The sequence below is a fragment of the Varanus komodoensis genome, unplaced genomic scaffold, assembly GCF_004798865.1.
Source record: "Varanus komodoensis strain SLA01 unplaced genomic scaffold, ASM479886v1 scaffold102, whole genome shotgun sequence".
Lineage (NCBI taxonomy): Eukaryota > Metazoa > Chordata > Lepidosauria > Squamata > Varanidae > Varanus > Varanus komodoensis.
Window position 1 is genome coordinate 1,251,928 of NW_025335279.1, and position 23,298 is coordinate 1,275,225.

Sequence of the window (23,298 nt, forward strand, 5' to 3'; positions counted from 1 at the left end):
GTAAGCAAACCTGAAACTAGTACATCTATTCCTTGGGATTGCTCACCTTTAGCCCATGGCTGGGGCAACACAAGAATGCACTGAGAGGAATATTCATATACCTGCTCTTTCTGAAGTAAAAATTTGAGTGGGTAGAAGAATGTTTAAATGGGAAAAATTCTGTTCAGGAGATACGTCGTATCAATAAAGCAAGCATGAAATTCAAGCCTATAAGTTCATACAACATCCCTTTATTAAGACAAACCAGGATAAAAGTGCTCAAGCTGAGAAAAATATCAATTGCAGTCTGACGCTTTGGCAACATTGGAGCACTTGCTGGAAAGGGAAATTAATAGATTAGCAATCAGAGCTCAGTACCTAATGATACTTTTCAGAAGGAGCATCTTACCACATCTTTTAAGCATCACAAGGACAGGGAGAAGAAATCACAGGACAAGAAGAAAAAGCATAATTTCTAATAACCCAAAAATCCATACCAGCAACAAATAATGCATCTCATATTTAATGATTTTATCAATTTGTCTTTCTCTCCCAATGAAGCATGTACAGTGCTATTGTGCACAAGAGTTTAAACTTTCCTTGGACTTCAACTGTCTAGAGTTCATTTCACTCTAACAAACCCTAATTGACCTATTCTAATGTCACATCTTCTTCGAATACTGTCATCATTTAAATCCCCAATTGTGTTTTCTTCTTAAGTGATCACATTGCATTCTGCTGTGAGATGAAATAAATTTTTACTTCAGCTGCAAATGTCTAAGAATATTGTATGTAACTTATTAAATAAAGCACATGAGAAACTTACATACTGTTGTCCAGGCAATATGAGACCTATGCATGATTGTCTTTCATTTATTGCAGTGAATGCACTGGAATGGATTCCAATTTTTCATCCTCAGTGCAGTGAGTGTGAGAGTTAGCTTGGTTCCTTTACAGGTATTTTCCACAGAGGGGTTTTTTTTTTTTTTTTTTGACCTTCCTATATGTTGTATTACACAACTGCATAATGACACTGTAGTAGAACAGAATTGTGGAAATACAAGTATTTAGTGTAACTTTACATACCAGCCACATAACAGCTCATTTTCCTTGCTTTAACCAAAACACAGAAAGGCTTGGAAAGCAACACATTTATTTTCAGATACGCAGGCTGAGTATAAATGGAGGCAGACACAGTAGCTAGATAGATTAACAGCCTAGTCCTCCTTGTGCTGGGGGGAGATTTTAAGAGGATGACTCTTCCCTCCTTGAGAAGCCCCGGGCAGTGTTCTTGGACCAGGGTGCCGATTTCATGCTGGCAGGAACAGGGTCAGAAAGTTCTGCAGTGTTTTATATATCCTCCCTTTTAGTGCGGTGCACACACAATGGTGAGCAAAAAGTGAATCCTGGGAGTTGCAGCAAAGCATGATGGGTCAACACCTTCGCCTCTTTTATATGTACTATAGCTGCTCAAACTCTTGGCCACTCTCCTCTTTGGGCTGTGGCCCAGAGAGAGCTCCAGAAACACTTTCATAAATTCATAGGGTAATAGGGTTGAAAGGGGCCAAGAAGGCCATTGGGTCAAACCCCCCACTGGTGCAGGATGCCATGTCACACCACCCCACTCAGAGGACTGTCCAGTTCCACCTTTAGTCTCCAAGGTGGGAGAGCCCACCACCTCTCTTGGCAACTGGTTCCACTATCATACGTACCGCTCTGACAGCCAGGAAACTTTTCCTGATGTCCAGCCTGAATCTGGTGCGCTGCGGTTTAAGTTTGTTTCATGTCCTATACTCAGGGATGAGTGGGAAGAGGTCTTTTCCTTCCTCTTTGTGACAGCCTTTGAGGTGCTTGTAGAGCACCATCATGTCCCTTCATTTTCCCTTTGAGGCTAAAGATGCCCAGTTCTTTCCATTTCTTCTCATAGGACTTAGTTTCCTGACCCTGGAGCATCTTCATTGCCCTCCTCTAAACCCATTCTAGCTTTTCAGCATCTTCTTAAAACCTGGGTGCCCGGAACTGAACACCATGTTCCATAATTTGGGCTGAGGCAATTTCCAGTATCTGTGCAAAGCATTTTACAGATCCAGTGACTCGTGATTGCAGGCACAATTTCTGCCAAGTCTGCTTGTTGCTGGGAGGAGTTAACTGCAGAGACAGCTTCTCCTGTGTTTGGAGGCACCAACCTGGCACCAAGAGGATTGAGTGGATGAAAGGACGGGGTCAGAGGGTTAACCAGAGAAAGCCCAAGGGTGAGCTGGGTGCAGGAATAGGCCAAGACATCTCATTGCCTGGAAGACAAAATGGCACCCACTTCGGGTACAGAAGCTGAGCGTGCTGATCACTGACTCTGGCTTCAATGCTGGCTGTTTCTGCTGCACCAGAGGCATCAGGGCAGATTAAGCAGATTAAGTTGCCACAAATAGCCCTGCCCTGCCCTCTGAGGCAGCTGGTCCACTCATACTATGGTAGGGCTGGCCTGAGGAGGGTGGAAGCCCATCTCCAGGGACAAGCAGGTGGGGCCGGTTTCAGGAATGAAGGAAGATGGAGAGAATGGAAAAAGCAAGTCGATTGCTGCATTTTATAGAATCCTCTAGAGGGCACTCCAGTCTAAAAATTGAGCTAAAAGGACCTGGATTCACTGTAAACCTGGAAACGAAAGCAAAGCTATAAGCGTGGTCCCTTGAACATCGCCAGAGAGAGAAAGAAGACCGATTTCCATATGTTAGCTGAGGTGTATTGATGCAAATTTTGTAATTTAGGGTGAAACGCCATACAACCTTAGATTTAAAAAGGCTACAGGTCCCTGACCAGGGGCTGATGGTAGGGCGCAATCCCTCCTCGACATGCCTCTGGCATTTCTCGTTTGGGCTTTTTTTTTCCTTTTTAACAGAATTTTATATCACCCAATAACTGAAGTACAGAAGGACAACAAAAATGATGAAGAGGCTCAGCAACGCTCCCATGAGGAGGGGCTACAACAACTGGGACTGTGTATCTTAGAAAAAAGGCAAGCAAGCAGAGGTGTGATAGAGGGGTTTAAAATAGTGCGTGGAGTGCAGAGGGAGATTTTTCTCCCTCGCCCATAACACCTGAACCCTCAGGAGGTCATCCCTCCTGCTGGAGGGATCCTGTGGGCAGCTGGTTTGCCACTGCGCATACGGAGCGCTGGACTCAATGGGCCTTAGATCTGATCCTGCAGGGTCACCTGCCTGTCCTTTCCATAATGCACTCTTTTCTCTGTGAATGAGAGTTTATTTCTTAAAGAAGAATAATCCAGATAGGTAACATTCCCCCACTCTCACCCACACATCACTTTCATCATCATCAACATGAGCATCATCATCATCTTCATCTCTATAATGTCCCACAGCAGAAGCTCTTTGGGCAGTTAACAATAATCTGTAAAAACAGGCAATAGAAATAATAAAACATTAAGCTGTTTTAAACAGCTAAAAAAAGACAGTAACAAAGAGAGATTCTGCCGAATGACCTGGCATGGGTAGCCCCCTCTGGGGGCCTCGGAAAAGAGGGCTGCCCTAATTTGACACCAAAAATTACAAATGACAGATTCGGTGCCAGCTGCGCTGCAATGGGAAGGTTGTTCCATAGGAGGGGGCCACCACAGAGGAAGCCCTCCCCGCTTGTTGCTGCCCTCTGCACTTCCCTTGGAGTTGGCACTTGGGGGAAGACCCAGAGCTTGAGCCTTGTGTCTGAGGGAATTGTGGTTGGGAGAGGCACTCCAAAGGTTCTGGCAGGCCTAAGCTTTTGATTTTGCTAACGTGAACCTGATAGGGAAGTCAGATGCCAACATGGACCTTGTCACCATACTTTTCACAGTTCTGCATTAGTGGGAATTGTCATGAAGGTGCACGGGCAAGCGTTCCCTCTTCTACACAACTATTAAAGGTGCAGAGCCCTGTTCAGTTTTGCCTCTCATTGTGAGGAACACTCTTACAGAGCAATTCCTTGCCATCCCATAATACCACATCCATGCAAATCTGCACAGGGATGGGCTGCATTAGCAAAAGCTGGTTGCTCCAAGGTCAGTGGAACAGTACACCCACTCCGGGCCTCAGCTGAAAGTCCAGAGGAGCTTATCCAAGGACCTGCCCGATTCATGTTCAGCACCACGGACAGCTCCCCCAAAGTTCCAGCTATGGCCTGGAGTCAATACACCGGCCACTGACATAAGAGCCACTGCTGGCTTCCATTTCGTCCTTCTGTTGTGGCAGGTAAGGCTACCGGTGTTGGAACCAGCCCTGCAGCTGCCCCTGCAAGAGCAGTTTGACCTGCAGCATCTAGGAAGAAGGCCCATTTAGTTCCTTCTGCGGATACCTACCCATCCTTCCACTCATTGGGATCTGTCTATCCAACCCGTCCAAGAGCAGGACTGACTGACTTTATCTCCCCCTGGTCAGCTGACAGCCCTCGGACGGAAGCTCCAAGTCCCAGGGGAGAGGGGGAAAGAAAGACAGTCCCTTCTGCATGACTGTGGGAGATGCTGGCAACTGGAACAGCGTATTTTGGAGAGGGCTGCTGCTCCCACTCTTTCAGAGAGAGAGTCTGAGCTGCGAGGCCAGGCCCCCTACCCAGAACCAAGGCAGGATTGTCTCCCCATTGAATGAGGCTGGTGAGAAGATGAAGATGGGGGTGTCGGTATCAGGATTGAGAAATGCCACCTGCTGCTTGTCATACTCAAGAGTCACCCGGATCCTCCGGAGTCTTCTGTTCAGCAGCAGGTGATGCTTTGGAGAGGTCAGGGCTTGGTAGTGGCCCCCCAGCAGCTGCCCCAAAGCCCATATTCCTTCACTGGGGCTGAACTTTAAAGGACCTTTCCTTTTAATGGATGCCACAGCGACCCCAACAGCCCAGACACCCCTCTCTTCCACCTCTACCTCCCACCAATGTGTCCCAGAAGTGAATCCGGCATGATTCACGTGTCCCAGAACGCAGGTGCAGGTATCAAATCTCTCTGGGTTACTGGGCAGCTTCTGCTGGGTGCACTGGAGTCTCACACTCTTCTGATCTTGGGATAAGCAGAGGTCAGGGTGAGCCGTATCTGGATTCAAGGTCACAATTTCTGCAGGGGAAAAGAGAAGACAAAAAGCTCTTCTTGAGTTCTTAAAGCTCAAGGATATGCATTATAAAGATGCATCTCATGATCATTGGTGGATTTTAATTTTTAGAAAATTATTGTATACATTTGCTGCCAAATGGACACAGCACTGCACCAGTTCGGGAAACCTTGGAGCAAAAGTGCACAGTTAAAGCAGGATTTCATAGAATCATAGGAGAGCTGGAGGAGGCCAGAGGGCCATTGGGTCCAAGCCCCTGCTCAGTGCAGGACCCCAAGTTAAAGCATCCCTCTCCAGTGGCTGTCCAGCTGCATCCTGAATGCCTCCAGTATGGGAGAAACCACAACCTCCCTGGGTCATTAGTTCCATTGTCATACTGCTCTAACAGTCAGATTTTTTTTCTTGATAACTACCTGGAATCTGGCTTTCCATAACTTGAGCCTGTTATTCTGTGTTCTGCACTGTAGGTTGAGTGAGAAGAGATCCTGTCCTTCCTCTTTGGGACAGCCTTTCAAGTACTTGAGGAATGCATCATATTTCCCCTTAGTCTTCTCTTCTCAAGGCTAAACATGCCCAGTTCTCTCAAGCTTTGCTTCCACTCCCTGGATCGCCTTTGTTTCCCTCCTCTGACCCCTCTCCAGCTTGTATTTTTTTTCAAACTGAGGTGCTCAGAACTGGGCACAGTACTCCAGGTGAGGCCTAACCAGTGCTGAGTAAAGGGGAACTAATTCTTCATGTTATTTGGAAGTGATTCTGCTATAAATGTAGCCTAAAAGAGTATTTGTCCTTTTTGCAGCCTCATCACATTGTTGACTCAAATCCAGCTTGTGATCTACAATTATTCCCAGGTCCTTCTCACTTGCAGTATGACAGAGCCAAGTATTCCCCATCTTGGAATGATGCATTAGGGTTTTATTCCCCCCCCCCCCAGGTGGCTTTTGTCCCTGCTGAATTCCATTCTGTTGTTTTCAGCCCAGCGCTCCAGTCTATCAAGATCACCTTGAATCTTTTTTCTGTCTTCTAGTGGATTAGCTATTCCACCCAGTCTTGTGTCACCTGCAGATCTGGTAACTGTTCCTTGCACTTCTGCATCCAAAGAATTAATTAAAATGGTGAAGAGTACCAGTTCCATCCTGTGGCACTCCGGTAGTTTCCCCAGAAATGAGAACTCTTTGAGCCTGATTCTGTAGCCCCATTTTTCAACCATCGGTCCACAGACTGGCACTGATCCACCGGCATTTCCTGCCGATCTGTGAAAGACCTGTGGTCGTGTGCATGCACAACAGCCGCGTCCCGCTCACCACAGACCAGTGTGGGGGCCAGCTGTGCTCTCCCTGCAGATTCACCACCTCTGCCTTGGTGAGGAGGGGAGCAGCAGCTCAATGGGAGCCAGCAGGGAGCTGCACTGCGCTGGTCAACCCTCTGGATAAGGCCCTAAAGACCAGGCCTTTTCTGCTGCATTTACTGCTGAGAAGGGAAATGCTGAGGCAGGCTTAGGCTGAGTGTGTTTTCTCAGCCAATCTGTGCTGATACATATGGGGGTTTGAGTGGGTGAGGTTTCATTATTTAACATTACGAATGTTACTGTGTTATGTAACTGTTTGATTTTTGTATTGCTCTGCTGTTAATATTGTATTTCTGCCTCAGCGGTCCCCAAAATAATTTCCTGTTTCTGCTGGTCCCCAACTGTAAAAGGTTGAAAACCACTGCTGTAGCCAGCTGTGCATCCACCTGATTGCTGGTCCATCCAGCCCACTTGTAGCTAGTTTACTGATCAGGATAGTATGCGGCACTCTGTCAAAGACTTGTCAAGGCAGGTGATGTCCACAGCATTCCTGCAGTCCTTCAGGGAGGTGATCCAGTCAAAAAATGAAATTGGATTTATTCTTGACAAATCCTTGCTGCTTCTAGTAATCACTGCATCGCTTTTAAGGTGTTGTAGACTGACTTCTTTATAATGCACCATAATTTTCCCAGGGATTGATGTCAAACTGACTGGTCTGTAGTTCCCAGGCTCCACCTTTTCCCTTTCTTGATGATCAAGACAACATTAGCCATTCTCCAGTCATTTGCCTATCAATCTTGGACTGCCATCCTTCTCCGTCAGCTTGTACGGAAGTTGCCTCCTGCAACTCTTTCCCAGCCATTGCTGCTATGATCTGCCTGACTAAACAACACTGCCTGCTTTTTCGTGTTTGCGTGTAACTGTGAATACGACAGTGGCCAGCCAGGCACTTCCAGGAAGTGAAGTCGTAGCTAGTGGCAGCAAATAACACCTGACTTATAAAAACTTACCTTTGCAGAGCTGATATTCAGAAAGGAGGGTATCTGTGGAAAGAGCGAAACATTGTCATGAGCTGGAGTTCCTCTTTCTTGCATTCAAAAGCCACAGACCTTTTCCTTGCAAAGTGCTCTTTATTGACCAAAAAGCACAGAACACGAAGAAGGAATCGCTGAGCATGCACAAAGCAGTTTGCTGAAAGCAATCTAGAATTCACCTCTGGGAACACTTCTTAGGAGCATGTCTGGCCCTCATCTCTTCAGGAGGGACCTGCTGAAAGCGAGCCCTCCTGCTCTCTGTGTGCTGATCCTCTAACTGGGCCACTTTCCTTTGCGGGCAGAGTGCCTTGGAGCCAAGAGCTGTATCTACCTCATCTTTGTCTGAGAAATTCCCCTGCTCCAAGTCCTCTCCTGCCAGCTGTACATCTTGGTTATTCCAAGATGTACAGCTTGGAATATTAAATAAACAAAATAATTAAACAAAATAGAAATATTAAAACAGTAAAGTATATGTTCTTGTATCAATAGCTAGCATTTAAAACATTTTGGCAGCAGCATATATTAGCATAAAATTAAAAGATAATTAAGAATCGAGAATTGATCTGAAAAAATATCTAGTCATACCTAAACAGCAGCATCTCTCCCAGGATCTCAGACAAAAGGTCTGAGCATTTTACCTGCTACCTGATTTTTTTAACCTGAAGAATGCCAAGGTAAGGAATACCAAGGACCACGTACAGGTGAAGCATGTGCCCAGTTGTGAAGGTACAGCCCCTCCCAACTTCCAGGCTCAGAGGGTTATTGTTTTCCACTCACAAAGTGCTTCTGGGGATAATAGTATGACCAACCTAATGAAAAGGTTGTCAGAGTGGTGGGAATCTTTTCCAGTATGCAACCCGTGGATAGAAATAAAACCAAGTCAGGTACCTCCGAATTGCTTCGTGACACGCTGGAGGAACACGTTTATGGCTTTAAATTCCTTGATCCACTGTTTCAGTTCAGGTGGAGAAGACACCGGCTTCTGCACTATTCCCATCTGACATCTGGGAAGGACATAACCAAGAGTAATTCGCATTGCCAGTATCACGGCTGGTTCAAGCCAGAAAGAAAATATGTGCATAGTTTCTGTGTCCAAAGTTTACTGGAATTATATGAAAAATGGCAACAGGGAAGCAGTTCAGCCATTCTACTGCCTGGAAGGATCTACCAAGCTTCCCTAACACACTGCCCTCCAGATGTTTGGGACTGCAAGCCTCAGTATTCCTGACCTTTGGCCATGCTAGCAGGCTTCCTAGGATCTGAAGTTCAAAACATACGGAGCTCCACCTTCCTCCGACAAAATGCTGCACTGTATCTTCCTTCCTGACAGAAATCAAGGCTTCTGCAACCACGTCATCCCTCTTTGCCCATCTTCTTTTCCGGCTGTCATTCTGTATTTTTGTGGCATGTTCATTTCTCATTGTGTTTCCCCACCTTGCCAAGGATTTTTCTGCCCCTCTCTCAAGCATGCCATCAGTTTCTAGATACATTAAAATGCCGGTTTTAAAATTTAAAGCCCTAAAATATGTGAGGCTAATCTCTCCAAAAGGGATATGTTGTTCCCATACATCCCTGCCAAAACCTTTAGATTTCCTCAGTGCCTCTACCCAAGGAAGAGGAACTTTGCGGTGGTGGCACCCTTGTGATGAAGCAGCCATCCCGGGTACCATCTTTGTGATTTTTCAATGCCGCATAAATACCTCTTTGTTCTGCCTGTTTTTTTAAAATAACCTACACAGTCTAGACTTCTTCAGTTTTAAAATCTTGTTTTAATTCTGTTTCAGTGTCTTTTGTTTTTCCCTGTTCTTATATTTATGCTGTTTATGATTTTATCTCTTCTTATAGTTTAAAGCCACTAGGAAGAATCTAGATGGCTGCAGAAGTTGCAACCAAACTCGAGAATGGAGCTGGGGCTCTGCACTTGGAGGGCCCTCCCTGGTCCCTCACGCTGGCCTGGTTCTTTCTGCCCTGGCTGTGGCTCTGAAGTGGGAAGGCTGACCTCCGAGCTGCAGCTTTGCAGGCATTCTGGGGGTTGGGGAGGGAGAGAGGGGGGCTATACCAGAATACATCACATTAGGGTGGATCCTCTAGCACAGTGTGCTGTATTCTGGTAGGGTCTCCGCCTGTCCTCCTTACATAACAGGGCAAAGGACAGCTGAAATTGACTAAGTCTTTTGCACAGCAGAAATATGGGGGAGACCTCCCCCTCCCCCCTCCTTGCACCTTCAGCAGGACGCCCCGTCATCCCGGGTCTGGACAGTTACAGGCAGTTACTTTCAATGGTGCTGTCCGTATCTTTTATATTTATGGCAATTCACTCAGAGAACGTTAGATTATAGGTTGTCAAGCACGGGTTATAAATGAATAAATACACATATAAATGCCAGTTGCAGCCTGACACCTTCCCCCTGTTTTTCAGCAGCCTGGTTGTTGGTGCAGCGCTCAAGGCACTCAAGGGCTGAGTTCACTATTCAGAGGAGCGATCGGGAAATTCATTCTGAATCCATGTCAAACATTCATTCATTTGAAGGCCTACTCAGAAGTAAGTTCAGTGGGGCTTCCTCCCATGTGAGTGAGCTTAGCACTGCAGCCCAAATATCTCTGCTGTCCAGTACACTGTAAGCTTCCAGGCTGAGAAGAAACTTAACACTTGACATCAAGGGAAGAACATTAAAGCCACTCACTTCTGCATGATCCCCTTGATGCCCTAGAAGGAGGAAAGAACAAAATCCAGGTGAGTCCCACAAGGCGCTCCGCAGCATGTTCCAGGGAATCGCTGGCGCCCGGGTGAGTTGGGGCGGGTGCAGAGGAGCCCACCTTCCCGCTTGGGGGGCCGAACAGATGAATCAGACCCAGTTAGCTGAGCAGCTGCTCAGCATCATCCTTGCTTGGATGGGGAACCACCTGGGCATCCCTCAGACCAGATTCTGAGCCAGATGTGCACGCAATAAATAACACAAAGGCTGTAACTGAGAGTCCAGGCAGAGCAGGAGACACAGCAGTGGATTCTGTTTAGGGAGGCCTTCGCCCTGCCACAGACCACACAACGCAGCCTTGTGCACGTCACTCTGGCTGGCCCACCGCACAGGCTTGCTGTGAAGATAAACAGAGGGCCACATTGGGAAGATGGGGCTTGGCAAGAGTTGCAGAGGGAAGCAACCGCTCCTTTCCTGTTCAGGTGGCTGCCCAAAACAGCCGAGTCCCTAAACAAACGCATGGACGTGACGGGCACTGCGCAGGGGAACTGGCTCACCTGCAGAATTTCACCGGCGGGCTGTCGACACTTCTCCTCCATCTCGTGGACGAGGTTCTCGAGCGAGGCACATTCTTCAGAGAGCTTGGCGTTATGTTCCTCCCTCCGCCTCCCAATCCTTTTGTCCAGCTCTTCCAGCCGCGCCAACAAGACAAGGTGTTTGTCCTCTATCAGCTGGTACAGCTGCTTAAATTGAGTCACCATATCTTGCCGTATGTTGTCTGCCTCATTCTAGAGCAAACCGATGGGAACAGGGAGATGAAGGGCAGGTTTAAGGTCGGGGACGAAATGGAGGGGATGCTGGGAGATGCCCGTTTCAGTCTACAGATATACTATGGGCAGAACCCCACTAAAACGATTGAGAGCTATTTAAGGACACTGTAGTGCTGTTACACAGTTTGCATTCGCATTCATAAGAGAACATCCTGGTGATTTCTGGCTAGCGTTTGCGTACTGTGGATGTGCATGCAAAATAGGGGGCCTTTCATGGCAAACAGGGCAAAATTTCACAGCTTCTTAAATTACATAAAACTGTGCATGTTCAACAAGTTCCCAGAAAAGTCTCAGCACCCTTAAAGAAGCACCGCAAGTCTTCGACGTGTGTCTTTCATTGTAAGCTTCGCTGCACCAGTGGTTCCTACCTCCTCAAAGTCTGGTAGTCAGGTTTCATACCTGCAAACTTTCAGAAAGTCCTAAAGAGGAAGATTTAAGATGCAATACAATCTGGGCTTATGCCCCATGGGATGCTATGCACTTTATTTCTCAGTACGCATGTGTAGCTGAACCGTAAATGACCAGAGAGAGAGCGGCAGGGCAGGGCAGGGCAGGGGAGCAGAGAGCCCTGGCAACATGATGGTTGGTGGTTTCTGCAGGAAGAGAGGAGAGGAAGAAGAGTAGGCGAAGCATGACTGACAGAAAGAAAAGCGAAAGAGATTCCTTCTGAGTCAAAGAGGGAAGCAGTGAAGGCAGCTGAGAATAAGCACCTGAGGCAATGGGAGAGTTAAGTTCTGAAAGTTGGAGAGAAACCCTAATTGTAAACTCGAAGAATGGTTGGTTCCTGGAAAGACCGAAGGTCAGTGGTGCATGTCTGCCGGAAACTCAGTGACTCAGGGCACAGTCGCTGTCTGGGGCCTGCTGGTGGTTGTGGGGCTTCTTCCTCTCTAAGCATGCACAGGATCGGAGTTTAGTGGGGTGTTTTCTAAAGGTACCTCTCCAGAGATGAGGGAAGGAGCGGCAGAACCGCAGCAAATTAACAGTGGTACATTTTGACTTCGACTGTTTCATTAAAACCATTTATTTAAGTGCTGCAGGCACTTGTTCATTCTAGTACTGCTGTTATGTGTATCGACCACCTTCATTCTGTCCTTGCTTTTTCCTTTATTTATGCTTTTGGACTCATCGTGCTTGTTGTTCAGCCCTCATTACGTTTCTTCATTTCCAGGGGTCTGCTACATGCACACCATTCAGGTACAACCCTGTACCCACCTACTTGGGACATAACTCCAGTGAACTCAAAGATCTCTTTCTATGGAGTTTATATAATCAGGTTTGTGAGTAAGCATGTATAAAACCATAGCTTTCTGCTCCTTTATCCCAAAATCATTATTCCCAATTGTTACACCCATGAAGCCAAGCTGAGAACACAAGAAGGGCTGTGCTGGACTAGCCCATTTAGTCCAGCACTTTGGACACATGATGGCCAAGCAGCTGCTCGCAACATCTCACAAGCAGGGCAGGAGTACAACAGCACTCAGTACATTGCCCGAGTTCGCAGCAATTGGTGTGCCAAGGCACACTGTCCCTGATTCTATCTATCTATCTACCTACCTACCTACCTACCTATCGATTTATATCCTGCCTTTTTCCTACAAAGGGCTCAAGGCAGCTTACATCATTCTCCTCCTCCATCTTATCCCCACAACAGCAACACTGTGAGGTAGGTTGGGCTGAGAGTCTGTGACTGGCCCCAAGTCACCCAGTTGGCTCCATGCAGGGAGCCTGTAGCTATCAGAGCTAGTAGGTGCCAAGAACCACCGCCTCCTCCTCCGCCATGCATTTGTCCAATCCTGTTCGGAAGCTATTCGGATTGGTGGCCAACACTACATTCTGTGGCGGGAATTCCAGAGTTTAACTATGAACCACATAAAGAAATTCTTCTTTTTTCCCATCTGGAATCTCCCACCAGTGAGCTCCATGGCCCCGGGTTCTAGTATTATGGGAGAGAGAGAGAAACTTCACTCTTTCTGCATACCCCGGATCATATTGTACACCTCTTGTCTTTTTTCTAAGCTGAACAGTCCCAGTTGTTGTAGATGCTTCCCACAGGGGAGCTGCTCCAGCCCCCAATCCATTTAGTGCCCCCTTCCTGCCTTTTTTCCAACCCTACCATATCCTTGTGTAAGTGTGGTGACCAGAACTGTACAGAGTATTTTAAGTCTGGTCATACCAGAGAGTAGAAGCTTTGAAGTTTGTATTCCATTTTCCAGTCCTTTCCTAATTATGCCTACCATGAAGTTCGCCTTTTTCACAGCTTTGAGTGTCGTCAAATGTTTTGCTTTGCTCTGGCAACTTCTGGGGCAGCTTCAATTGCCATTCTTATCATGATTATTTAAGAAACTTTAGCAAAGCTAAGGGTGGCTGGAATAGAGAGACCAGAATTTTAATAGGTGAGGAGATTTAAAATGGGGGAGTTGGATTTAGAGTGCGCCCCTGTGGACCAATTGCCAGTTTCATGCAGAGTAAAAATGATACCTACCTGCAGAGCTTCGCTTTCCATGTTGCCACTCCTTTTAGACGCCACAGTCTCATATTGTTTCTTCTTCAAAGCATTTATCTGGCTCTGAATCCAATCCTGAGACAAGAAAAAATAGTGTTTCGTGTTATTTGGATGGGAACCTCAGTCTTCCCCCTTTCCTTGCCTACTTTCTACATTATAAGGGACATTGATACTAACTGACCGATTCACAGGTGTATTGTTCGGGATGACAGCAAGATGGTTGATTCAAGCACTTTGGCTGCGGAGAACGTATCATCTTCTCGCAGAGTGGCATAGCGGCTGGTGTTGGGCTGGCACTGGTTAGACCCAGACTCTAGTCCCCACTTGGCCATTGACATTGGCCCAGTCATTGGTTCTCAACCAAACCTACCAACCTCACGGGGTAGGAGAGAAAGATTACTTAAGTCACCTGGGATTCCATAAAGGAAAAAAGTATACAAATAAATTAAACAAATAGACAATGTTGGAGTCCAGGTTCGGATATCCCTGGCCGTTGGCCATGCTTGCTAGACTGATGGGAGTCATAACCTTGAACATCTGGTAAGTCCTAAGTTGCCCACCCTTCACTTAATTCATCTCAGAATTTGACTTGGTTGGATGATATGCTATGTTGAGGAATCATTTCTTTATCTGCATGTATAGGAAATAAATATTAAATGCAGAGGTCCATGGAGCATCGATCATATTTCCAGGTGACACAAGACTGGATGGAATCGCTAATACCCTGGAAGATGCACACAAAATTCAAAGTGATCTTGACAGGTTGCAGCACTGGACTGAAAACAACAGAATGGAATTCAATAGGGGCAAACGCCAAGTTCTGTTCCTAGAAAAAGGGGAGCAAATGCATAGGTACAAGTTGAGGAATACTTGGCCCAAGACTACTACAGACGAAAAGGATCTCGGATTTGTAGATCACTAGCTAAATACGAGTCAACAATGTGATGTGACTGCAAAAAAAGCCAGTCCTCGACTGGGCTGCACTGACAGAACGATCACTTCCAAATCAGGCGAAGTGCTAGTTCCCCTTCACCCAGCACTAGCCAGACCTCATCTGGAGTTCAGTGCCCAGTTCTGGACACCACACTTCAAGAAAGAGGCAGACAAAGTGGAAAGGATTCAGAGAAGGGTAGAAGGATGATTTGGGGACTGGAAACAAAGCCCTGTGAGGAGAGATTGAAAGAATTGGGCATGTTTTGCATGTTTTGTCTTGAGAGGAGAAGACTGAGGGGAGATAGGATAGCACTCTACAAGTACCTGAAAGGCCGTCCCAAAGAGGAAGGACAGGTTCTCTTCTCCTCTCAATCATCCCAGAGTACAGGTGTTAATGGGCTTATATTACAAGAAGCCAGTTCCCGGCTGGACATCCTGGCTTCCTGGCTGTTGCAGCAGAAGGGTGATGGAACCCATGACCCAGGGAAATTGTGGGAGGCATTCAAGAGGCAGTAGGAGGGCCTCCCGTTAGGGATGCTGGGGAGTCCTGCATCAAGCAGGAGGTTGGACTTGATGGCCTTATACCTTATTCCACAGTAAAATAATACTGATCAAAAATAATGAGGAGGATGCATGCCTGTCTGTCCATCAGAGTGGTGGCATTAAAAATATGAAAGTAGAACTTGGTATGCAGAGCAAGCCACCCTACTATTTTGGCTGTTATTTTGTTTTTACAACAGTAATTTTAACTAAGGGTCAATCCTATGTAAGCTCAGACAGAAAAAAATACCTAATGCAACTCCCAGTAAGGCTCATGGCTTTTTTTTTTTTTTTTTTGGCTTTCACAGGCAATTGCTACCCTTAATTAATTGAGACCACATGGTTGAGAGTCACAAAAACATTTTGGGTGGGCTTCTGTTAGCAGTTCATAGTTTTGCAGTCTATCCAGCTTAAGGCCGGGGGAGGAACACGTATGCTGTGGCGCAGCCCCCAGCGAGTGGAATGGGGCGGAAAGGGGTCTGCGGGGGGCCCCATGCCGGCGCTGCACCTGGGAGGGGGCCACGGGCGTGGCGGCTTCACTCACGCGGGGCGGGGCGGGCACCATGTCTCCGCTCTAACAGCTGCGTCAGTTTGTTCAGTCAGTATCAAACAAAGCGTTAACGCAGCCCATGCAAGACCCAGTCCATTCGTTAGGAACTATAATGATTTATTAACTATTGTTTTTATTTGCTATACTCCGCCTTTTCACCAAAAAGCAGCAATGAAGGTGACTGATAAAATCGTGTCGACTTTTGTTCTTACATACTTTAGAGGAGAGAGAGATGCATACGTGTACTGGGGGAACAGCACATTGCCTAAGATGGTTTGGTTCAGACACCGTCTTACAGCACAAGTCTACGCAGCTTGAAATTAGGAAAAAGTCCCACGGCCCCCAGCATTCAGCCAGCATGACCTGCTGGGGAATGCCGGGAGGAGTGGGGCCGTTTTTCCGTCTGAAGCTGCTTAAGATGGCGCCCTCCGTCCCTCCCGCTACCTTGTATTCTTCGGCGGCTTCATCCGTGGGAAGCACCGCATGCATCCTGTGGTCCCGGGACTCTCTGCAGACCACGCAGATGAGGGCTTGATCGTCCTTGCAGAAAAGTTTCAGGGGCTCCTGGTGCTTCTCACACTCTGCCCACCCTCCTCCTCCTCCTCCTCCTCCTTCTCCCGCCCCAGTCCTCGCCTCCAGGCTGAGCTGCTTGGTGATCGCCACGAAATTGGCCAGCTGCCGGTTCGCTCGGAAGTGCCTCTGATCGACCAGCTCCCGGCACTGGGGACAGCGCCAGGCGTCCGGGCCCGAGTCCTGGCAGGAGCGCGTGAGGCAGTCCTGGCAGAAATTGTGCCCGCACGTTACGATCATCGTCGGCTCCCTGAAGTAGTCCAGGCAGATGGGGCAGGACGCTTCATCGCGCAGGCTTTGCATGGAGCTCCCAGCCGCCGCCATGGCCGTGTCGCACTCCCAACCGGAGCGTGCTTTCACTTTCCGGGAAACGGCAACACCCTGTTGCTTCCTGCAACAGTTGGGTGTTTTACCCCTGCGGGAACGGCGATGTTATGGTGACGTTTCTAGCTCCCTCCCACTCACACCAAGGCGCAGTGCAGCGATAGGAACTACAGCTCCCAGAAGGCAATGCACCGTAACGGAGGAGGTGGGCGTGAAATTATTTCCGCCCGCGAATTGGGAGGCAAAGCTGCTTTTCTATGGATTATTCAATGACGCAATCCTATGCAAATTGCGTGGCAGTTTTTTTTTTTTTTAAACCAACAAACAAGATCTGCAGTGCCTCTCTTCTGAAGTGGCCAAAGGATGCAGAAAAGCAGGCAGTGGAATTCTGACAATTTCCTCTCCAGGATTTAGCCCAGGAGGAGCATTTTTGGGGTGTCTGGTGTTTGTGTCAAAGAGGAGTCCGATTCTTGTCCCTTAGCCAATTTCAAAACGCATTAAAAAGGGATATACATGTATGTCATAACCTAATAAACATTTAATAAAGTGCAAGGAGGTATGCATGCAGTGGGGTCTAAGCAACTGAACAGCTTTTCATGCCTATAACTAGTGGAGAGCAGGAAGGGCTTATTCCAGCCCCTCAGCAAAACAAAACAAAACAAAACAAAACAAAAAACCTCCACAAGGACTCTTATTTCTAACTGGGTCTGTTTCCATCTTTTCTTAAAGGTGCCAGCCATACTGGGTGGGACTGGGAGCTGTAGACCATTTTTCTTTCCAATCTTGCACCTTTAATGTTTTATGTTTCACCACCTCAAAATCCTCAAATAGGAATATGCTGTACTCAGAAAAGCAATTCTTACCATCCCACCCCACTGCCCTGCCATAAACACATCAAAAGATGCCTCAGTGTCTGGTGGTGAAGACTAGATGACCCCACTCCGTTAGTGGGTAACTGTCCAAGTGCAATCTCTGTGTTTTATAGGCTTGCTAAAGTGCCTCCCTAACCCTGCAAGTTCACACATGTAACCTTTTTGTTTACTTAACTTGGCCAGCCTGTTCAAGGTAACTTTAATTTAGAAGGCCTGTCAAAGGCATCTAATTAGAGTGAAATGTAACTTTTCTTCATGGTGCTGTGATGTGTATCCAATCACTTTCCTATCCATATCAAAGTATCCAATCACCTTCCTGTGTTTTGTATTCACTCCCCTTTTGTGTATTCTATATAACCCTGAGGAAATTAACATGGAGTGTTCCTTCTTAGGCACCCATGGATCCATGCATTCAATTGTAAATAAACCTATTTGCCCTGGCAAGAAACTCATTTTCGAGCCTCTGAATTGCAGATCAGTGTGACAATGGGGTAATGTATAAATCTTGAAAATAGCTAAATATAAATAACAACACTGAAATGCAAATGTATCCCATTAGGAAAGGCATCCAGGGCACCATCTGGTCCAGTTTCATTGGATGAGATTCAGTTATTGGGGCACAAGAATATGGACAAGGTGCTTGGTCAAGTCTGGCCTATCACCTGTGCTTCACCCTCGGCCCTCATGGATCATTACAGCAAAAAAGGGATTTCTACCTGGGTCCCTGAGGCTGTGAATGCCTCTTTGAGAAGGGGAAAGGTTTAACCTCTCCAGAACAGGCTGCAAGTAAGCCACTCCTGTAAAAGCCTACCTTGCACCCAGGGGATGCTATTAACTATGGGTCAATGGCCAACATCCGCTTCCTGGGGAAGGCGCTCAGGCAGGTGGTGGTTGAACAGCTCTAGGCAGTCTTTAATGAAGTGGATCCATTTCAGTGAGGCTTCCAGGCCTGGTTTTGGAATGGAAATTGCCTTAGTCACTCTATGGTTTGACCTTTGCCAGGAGAAAGACAGCAGGAGCGTGACCCTGTTGGTTCTCCTGGACCTCTCGGTGGCTTTCAGTACCATCAGCCATGGTATCCTTCTGGATAAGCTGGCTGAGTTGGCGACTGGAGGCACCACGCTGCAGTGGTTCCGCTCCTCCTTGACCAGCCGATTCCAGAAGGTGGTGCTGGGGGATTACTGCTCTATGCCAAGGCAGCTATGGCATGGGGCTATTTTAGCCACAGGGCTATTTTATCCTCTATGTTATTTAGCGTCCACATGAAACTGCTAAAGGCGGTTATCCAGAGGTATGGGCTGAGGTACCACCAATATGCAGATGACTCCACTTCTTTTTCATCAAACCCAGCTGAGGCACTGTCGGCCCAGAAATAAGTGTCTGAGCTCAGTAACGGACTGGATGAGGGCCAATAAACTCAATCCAGAAAAGTCAGAGGTGGAGTTGGTGGGTGGTTTGTCTGGTGGTATTCAACCTGTTCTGGATGGCGTTGCACTCCCCCTAAAGGGCAAGGTTTGTATTTTGGGGGTGCTCCTAGATCCAGCACTGGCACTAGAGTCACAGGTGGACTCAGTGGCACGGATCACATTGTATCAGCTTAAGCTGATGCACCAGCTGTGATCCTCTCTGGACAGAGGGCGCCCAGCTGCAGTGACCCGTGCTCTGGTGACCTCTCATTCGGGTTACTGCGACGTGGGGCTGCCTTGGAAAATGGCCCAGAAACTTCCACTGATCCAGAGCAGGGCAGCAAGAATGTTGCTGGGGCCTGGCTCTGGGGAACGCACTACGCCGGTTCTCTTCCAGCTTCACTGGCTGCCAGTCGAAGGCCGGACCCAATTCAAAGCAGTAGTACTAGCTTGCCCCCAACGGCTTGGGGGCAGGTGACTCTGAAGAATCACCTTCTCCCATATGTACCTACCTGGACCCTGAGGTCGTCTTCAGGGGTCCTTCTCCAGAGGCCGCTTCCAAAGTGGGTGGCTACCAGGAAGGCAGCCATGTTGGTTGTGTCACCCCACTTTGGAATGAGCTCCCCAAAGAGGTGCCTGGTGTCTCCTTTGTATTCTTTTTGGCACCAGGTAAAGACTTTATTTTCCCAGTATTTTAATAGTTTAACATTTCAACTTTGTATATTTCCCATTTTATTCTGTACCACTGCTATACTTTCTATGCTGAATCACAGCAATTATTATTTTATTCTTTCAACTTAATAGGTGTGTCTTTTTAACATTTATCAGTAACCGCCCAGAGAGCCTTGGCTGTATAAAAATGAATATAATTTGTTTCATATTTATATGCCAGCTTTATGAAGTCATTTATACTTCCATTTATATGCCGCCTACTACTGAACAAGGATGTTTGCACACGCTTCAGACAGCATAGTAAAACATAGCCAAAAAACATTTCAAGCCATACTAAAATGAGCTACTACTTCCTTTTCATATCTGCTCTCCTTTGCTACTTAAAAAAAGAATTACTTGGTGTGATTCTACCAAGATGAGCTTAAGTGCTCAGGTTCCCATGCCACATGGTCCATCCAGGCGGCTTGTTGGTGCGGGATCAAAGCAGGTCGCAGCTATACACCAGCTGGCAACCAAAAGATAGTTTGGACTCCAAGCTGTGAGGCCAGAGAGAACACTCAGACGTCCTTGCCCCCTCCAACACCCTTATATCCCCCTCCAACCTCACTTTACTGACCTCAGAGAGCAGCCAGCTGCAGTGGGGCAGCTCTGGAGCCAAGGGGCTTGGGGAGCTGCCTCTGACCCTGGAGGCAGGAATTGGCGCGATCCTATTGCCTTCCGGTGGATGTGGCCCTCAGATCAATCTCTAACAGCTCAGATTCCAGAAAAACATTACAAAACACCACGTTCCCACCTTTGCAAGAAAGTCTCCTTAGACTGGCCAGTACCTTTCTGTTTTTTTAATTAATAAACTTATTGCATTTTACACAGTGCAGATGAACCAGGGAAGGAGGTGGGATTCACTTGCACCTGTACTCCTGTTCCAAGGCTATTTTGGAATACTATGTGGGATATGTTTGAGTGCCCCCCAGTAATCTGCAAATTTATATTCTTCCTGTACAATTTCTTTTTGCTGTATGCCACTGATGATCAGAAGCTATTCTTTGTTTTGCATCAGTATCTCTTAACTTAAGGACCCTTTAATGTGTAGTAATAACAATTTGCTTCTGGCAGTAAGGTGGCTGGAACTCTTTGACAGCCTTAGGGAGTGAGGGTCAGACATCCTGCCTCCTCCAGGAAAAAGAAGAGGACAAGGGGTTCTCCAGTGAAGGAAGCCTCTGAGAAGGCATATATAGAGCATCCGCTTTCCTCATCATGGAAGGCTACTTGTTGTCCTGGATAGTTCAGACTCGCCCAGATGCTCTTGGGCTCCCCTTTTATAGAAAGGTGATGGTGGCTGAAAACTTTGCATGCCCCGCTTTGCCTTCCCACAGCCCAGATCCCTTCGTCAGGACTAAAGTCGAGATGTCCCTTTCTCTTCACAGACTTCCTGGTCATCCCCATTTGGTATCCTGCACAATGACCCCCCAGCTACGTCTGCCTGAGGTAAAACCCTCATGGCCCAGCGCAGCAGCACAATCGCTGAATCTCTCCGGGTTCTCCGGCGCATTTTGATTTTTCTCTCCCAGTCTCACTTTCTGACAATCATCAGACAGAACAAGAAGGGGATCTGCCATGTCTGGATCCAGGATTACATTTGCTGTAGGGAAGTGGCAGGGAGATGGGGAAAGAGAAGACAAGTGGATTAGCTGGGAGAATGAGCTACAATGAGCTTTGAAGCAGTCCAAGAATTACCCGTCATAGACTCAATGGCGTTTCAATATCCTTCACTGCAGACTGAGATTCTCCTTTTTCTCCCAGTCTTGATGTACACCTGGATAAGGAGAATGCTGGGGGCAAGTGAATTGTCAGGAAAGCAGCTGTAACAAGGATATCCAGGTTCCGTCAGGAAAGACCCCTTTCGCCTTGAACCTCACCAGTTTTATTGAAAGATCACCCAGGATCCCTGCAGTTACTTATGACAGCATGTGACCGGGTAGTGGATCTCACTGCCAACTACAAAATCACAGACCATGTACAGACACTTTTATAACTTGCTAGTCATGTACACCAATGCAGAGTGTTACATTTCCAGATAATGTTGGTACAATAGCCTCTTGACATGTTTAGGCATGACATGATGTTCTAAACCAATCAGAAATATTGGTAACAATACCATGGAAAACATTACTGACTGCTGTGTTGATAGGTTATTCTAGCAAATTCTTGACAGTGCAGTTGAAACATGCCAATGTGTCTGATGGAGGAAGGATTCAGGAAGTCTGGTTTGATAACTACACTCAGCAGGGGCTTGCCTCTGTGGGACTAGATGTTTAGGTGGGCCCTTTCAGAAACAAAGAGGCAGTGTGGTGTAGTGGTTAAGCGCATGGTACTGGGACTCAGACGATCTGGGTTCTAGCCTCTGCTCAGCCATGGAGCCAACTGGGTGACTTTGGGCCAGTCACAGACTCTCAGCCCAACCTACCTCACAGGGTTGCTGTTGTGGGGATAAGATGGAGGAGGAGAATGATGTAAGCTGCCTTGAGCCCTTTGTTGGAAAAAGGCAGGATATAAATCGAAAAACGAATAAATAAATAAATAAAAGCAAGTGGACACCATTGTTTCAGCTTTTCTGCTGCTGATGAGACCACAGGTATCTCCTCACGAATAGTATTAGTGAGGCTTCTCAGTCTAGCTTAGAATGCCATCTTCTTAAAGCAACAGCAATGCTAAACAGTGACCTGGCTTGGAAAGCTGGTGCTTTGTGAGGAAGAGGTGCAGGTTTGATTTTATAACACAAAGGGACATATAAGCAACATTTTTCTGCCAGGATTTATCTGAAATTTCCCAACAGAATCTAGGAGAGAAAACACACCCTCCTGCCAGCCGTCATGCGGGACTTAAGCCATTTCTTTAAAGTATTTTAACACTCAGAGAAGCCTCAGGAGGCAACAATGAGGACCACCCATAAAAAGCATTTCCACTGCCTTGACACTGGGTGAGAACTAGCCATCTGCAACTTCCAGGAAAAACTGGGGTGCCTCAGTTCTGGTGAGTGGGCATCAGGTTGGTCTGGGAAGCGGCACAGCAGACCCTCCGTCCAGTTCGGGTAGGGCCAGTCGCATTGCTTGGCATCAACGCTCACCAAAAAGGCTCCATTATGATTTGTACCATCAGCTGCACATCTAGGGCACCAAAGCACATGGAAAACCTCTACTGGGGCCAGATATTTGCACCAAGGTGTGCAAGCTTTTCAGATTATCAGATCTTTGCACCAGGCAAAATGTCCCCAATCTCCCACAATTCAACTTCCGGGGATGCATATTTACCCAAAATACCCACTGTGTTCAGCAGGGCTTGCTCTTAAGTGAGCATAAGATTACTTGAAATTTATACACACAGATACAGACACAGGCAGGCACACAAATAGAACAGGAAAGAGCTTTTTGTAGCTTCCCAGTATGTAGGTAATAGAGGGTTTTGAGGCAGCTATGAAGAAAACACATCTGTCTTCACTTTAAAACAATGCCCAGGTTTTGTGGTCACTTCTTCCCTCCTCTTTCTATCCAGGAACAAGGGAGCAGAAAATGCGGGAAAGGGGAGTGCAGTTTTGAATTCTTTCAAGGTTTTCTCTTTGGGGGGGGGGGGTCGAGGAAACAGAGGTGTTTTTGTCTCACACAGAAGGATCAGTCAGTAAAACTGGTTGGCAGCTGCTTCAGGACAGAAGGAAGGGACTCCCTCTCTCCAAACATCCCCCCACTGTTGCCCCCCCAAACTACTAACTTTACAGCCACCACTGGAATACAACTGGGCCAGCAGGCCAAGCTGAGGGAGAGCAAGGTGATTCCAGCAACCCTGCTAAAATGCTTTCCCCCCTCTCCTCTCTCTCCTCTCCCGTCTATTCCTTCTTCCTTGTCTGCTGCTGTCTAAGCTGGTGGAGTAGGGACTATCTTCTTTAACTCTACGCAAACCATTCAGGGAGTCTTTTTGGCTGAGGAACAGCATAAAAAAAATCAAATCAGTAAATAAACAGCACCATATGCCGTC

The 23,298-nt window shown here is 47.1% G+C and overlaps 1 protein-coding gene across 1 annotated transcript; it reads right to left on the bottom strand.

The window, feature by feature from the left end:
- Positions 1–210: 210 nt before the first annotated feature.
- On the bottom strand, positions 211–16,405 carry LOC123017798 (zinc finger protein RFP-like). The gene is made up of 7 exons (XM_044419381.1): positions 15,873–16,405; positions 13,385–13,480; positions 10,630–10,860; positions 10,061–10,083; positions 8,265–8,380; positions 7,353–7,385; positions 211–5,062 (listed from the first exon to the last, which is right to left on the bottom strand). The coding sequence occupies exons 1-7, from the start codon at positions 16,320–16,322 to the stop codon at positions 4,533–4,535; spliced, it is 1,479 nt and encodes a 492-aa protein (XP_044275316.1). The 5' UTR covers positions 16,323–16,405; the 3' UTR covers positions 211–4,532.
- Between the last annotated feature and the right edge of the window lie 6,893 nt (positions 16,406–23,298).

Coding starts and splice junctions, on each gene's coding strand:
- LOC123017798 (XM_044419381.1), bottom strand. CDS start 16,322: ATGGCGGCGGCTGGGAGCTCCATGCAAAGCCTGCGCGATGAAGCGTCC. Junction 13,481..15,872: donor AAGCCGCCGAAGAATACAAG/GTAGCGGGAGGG, acceptor TTCTTGTCTCAG/GATTGGATTCAGAGCCAGAT. Junction 5,063..7,352: donor TGAATATCAGCTCTGCAAAG/GTAAGTTTTTAT, acceptor TTTCCCCTGCAG/AAATTGTGACCTTGAATCCA.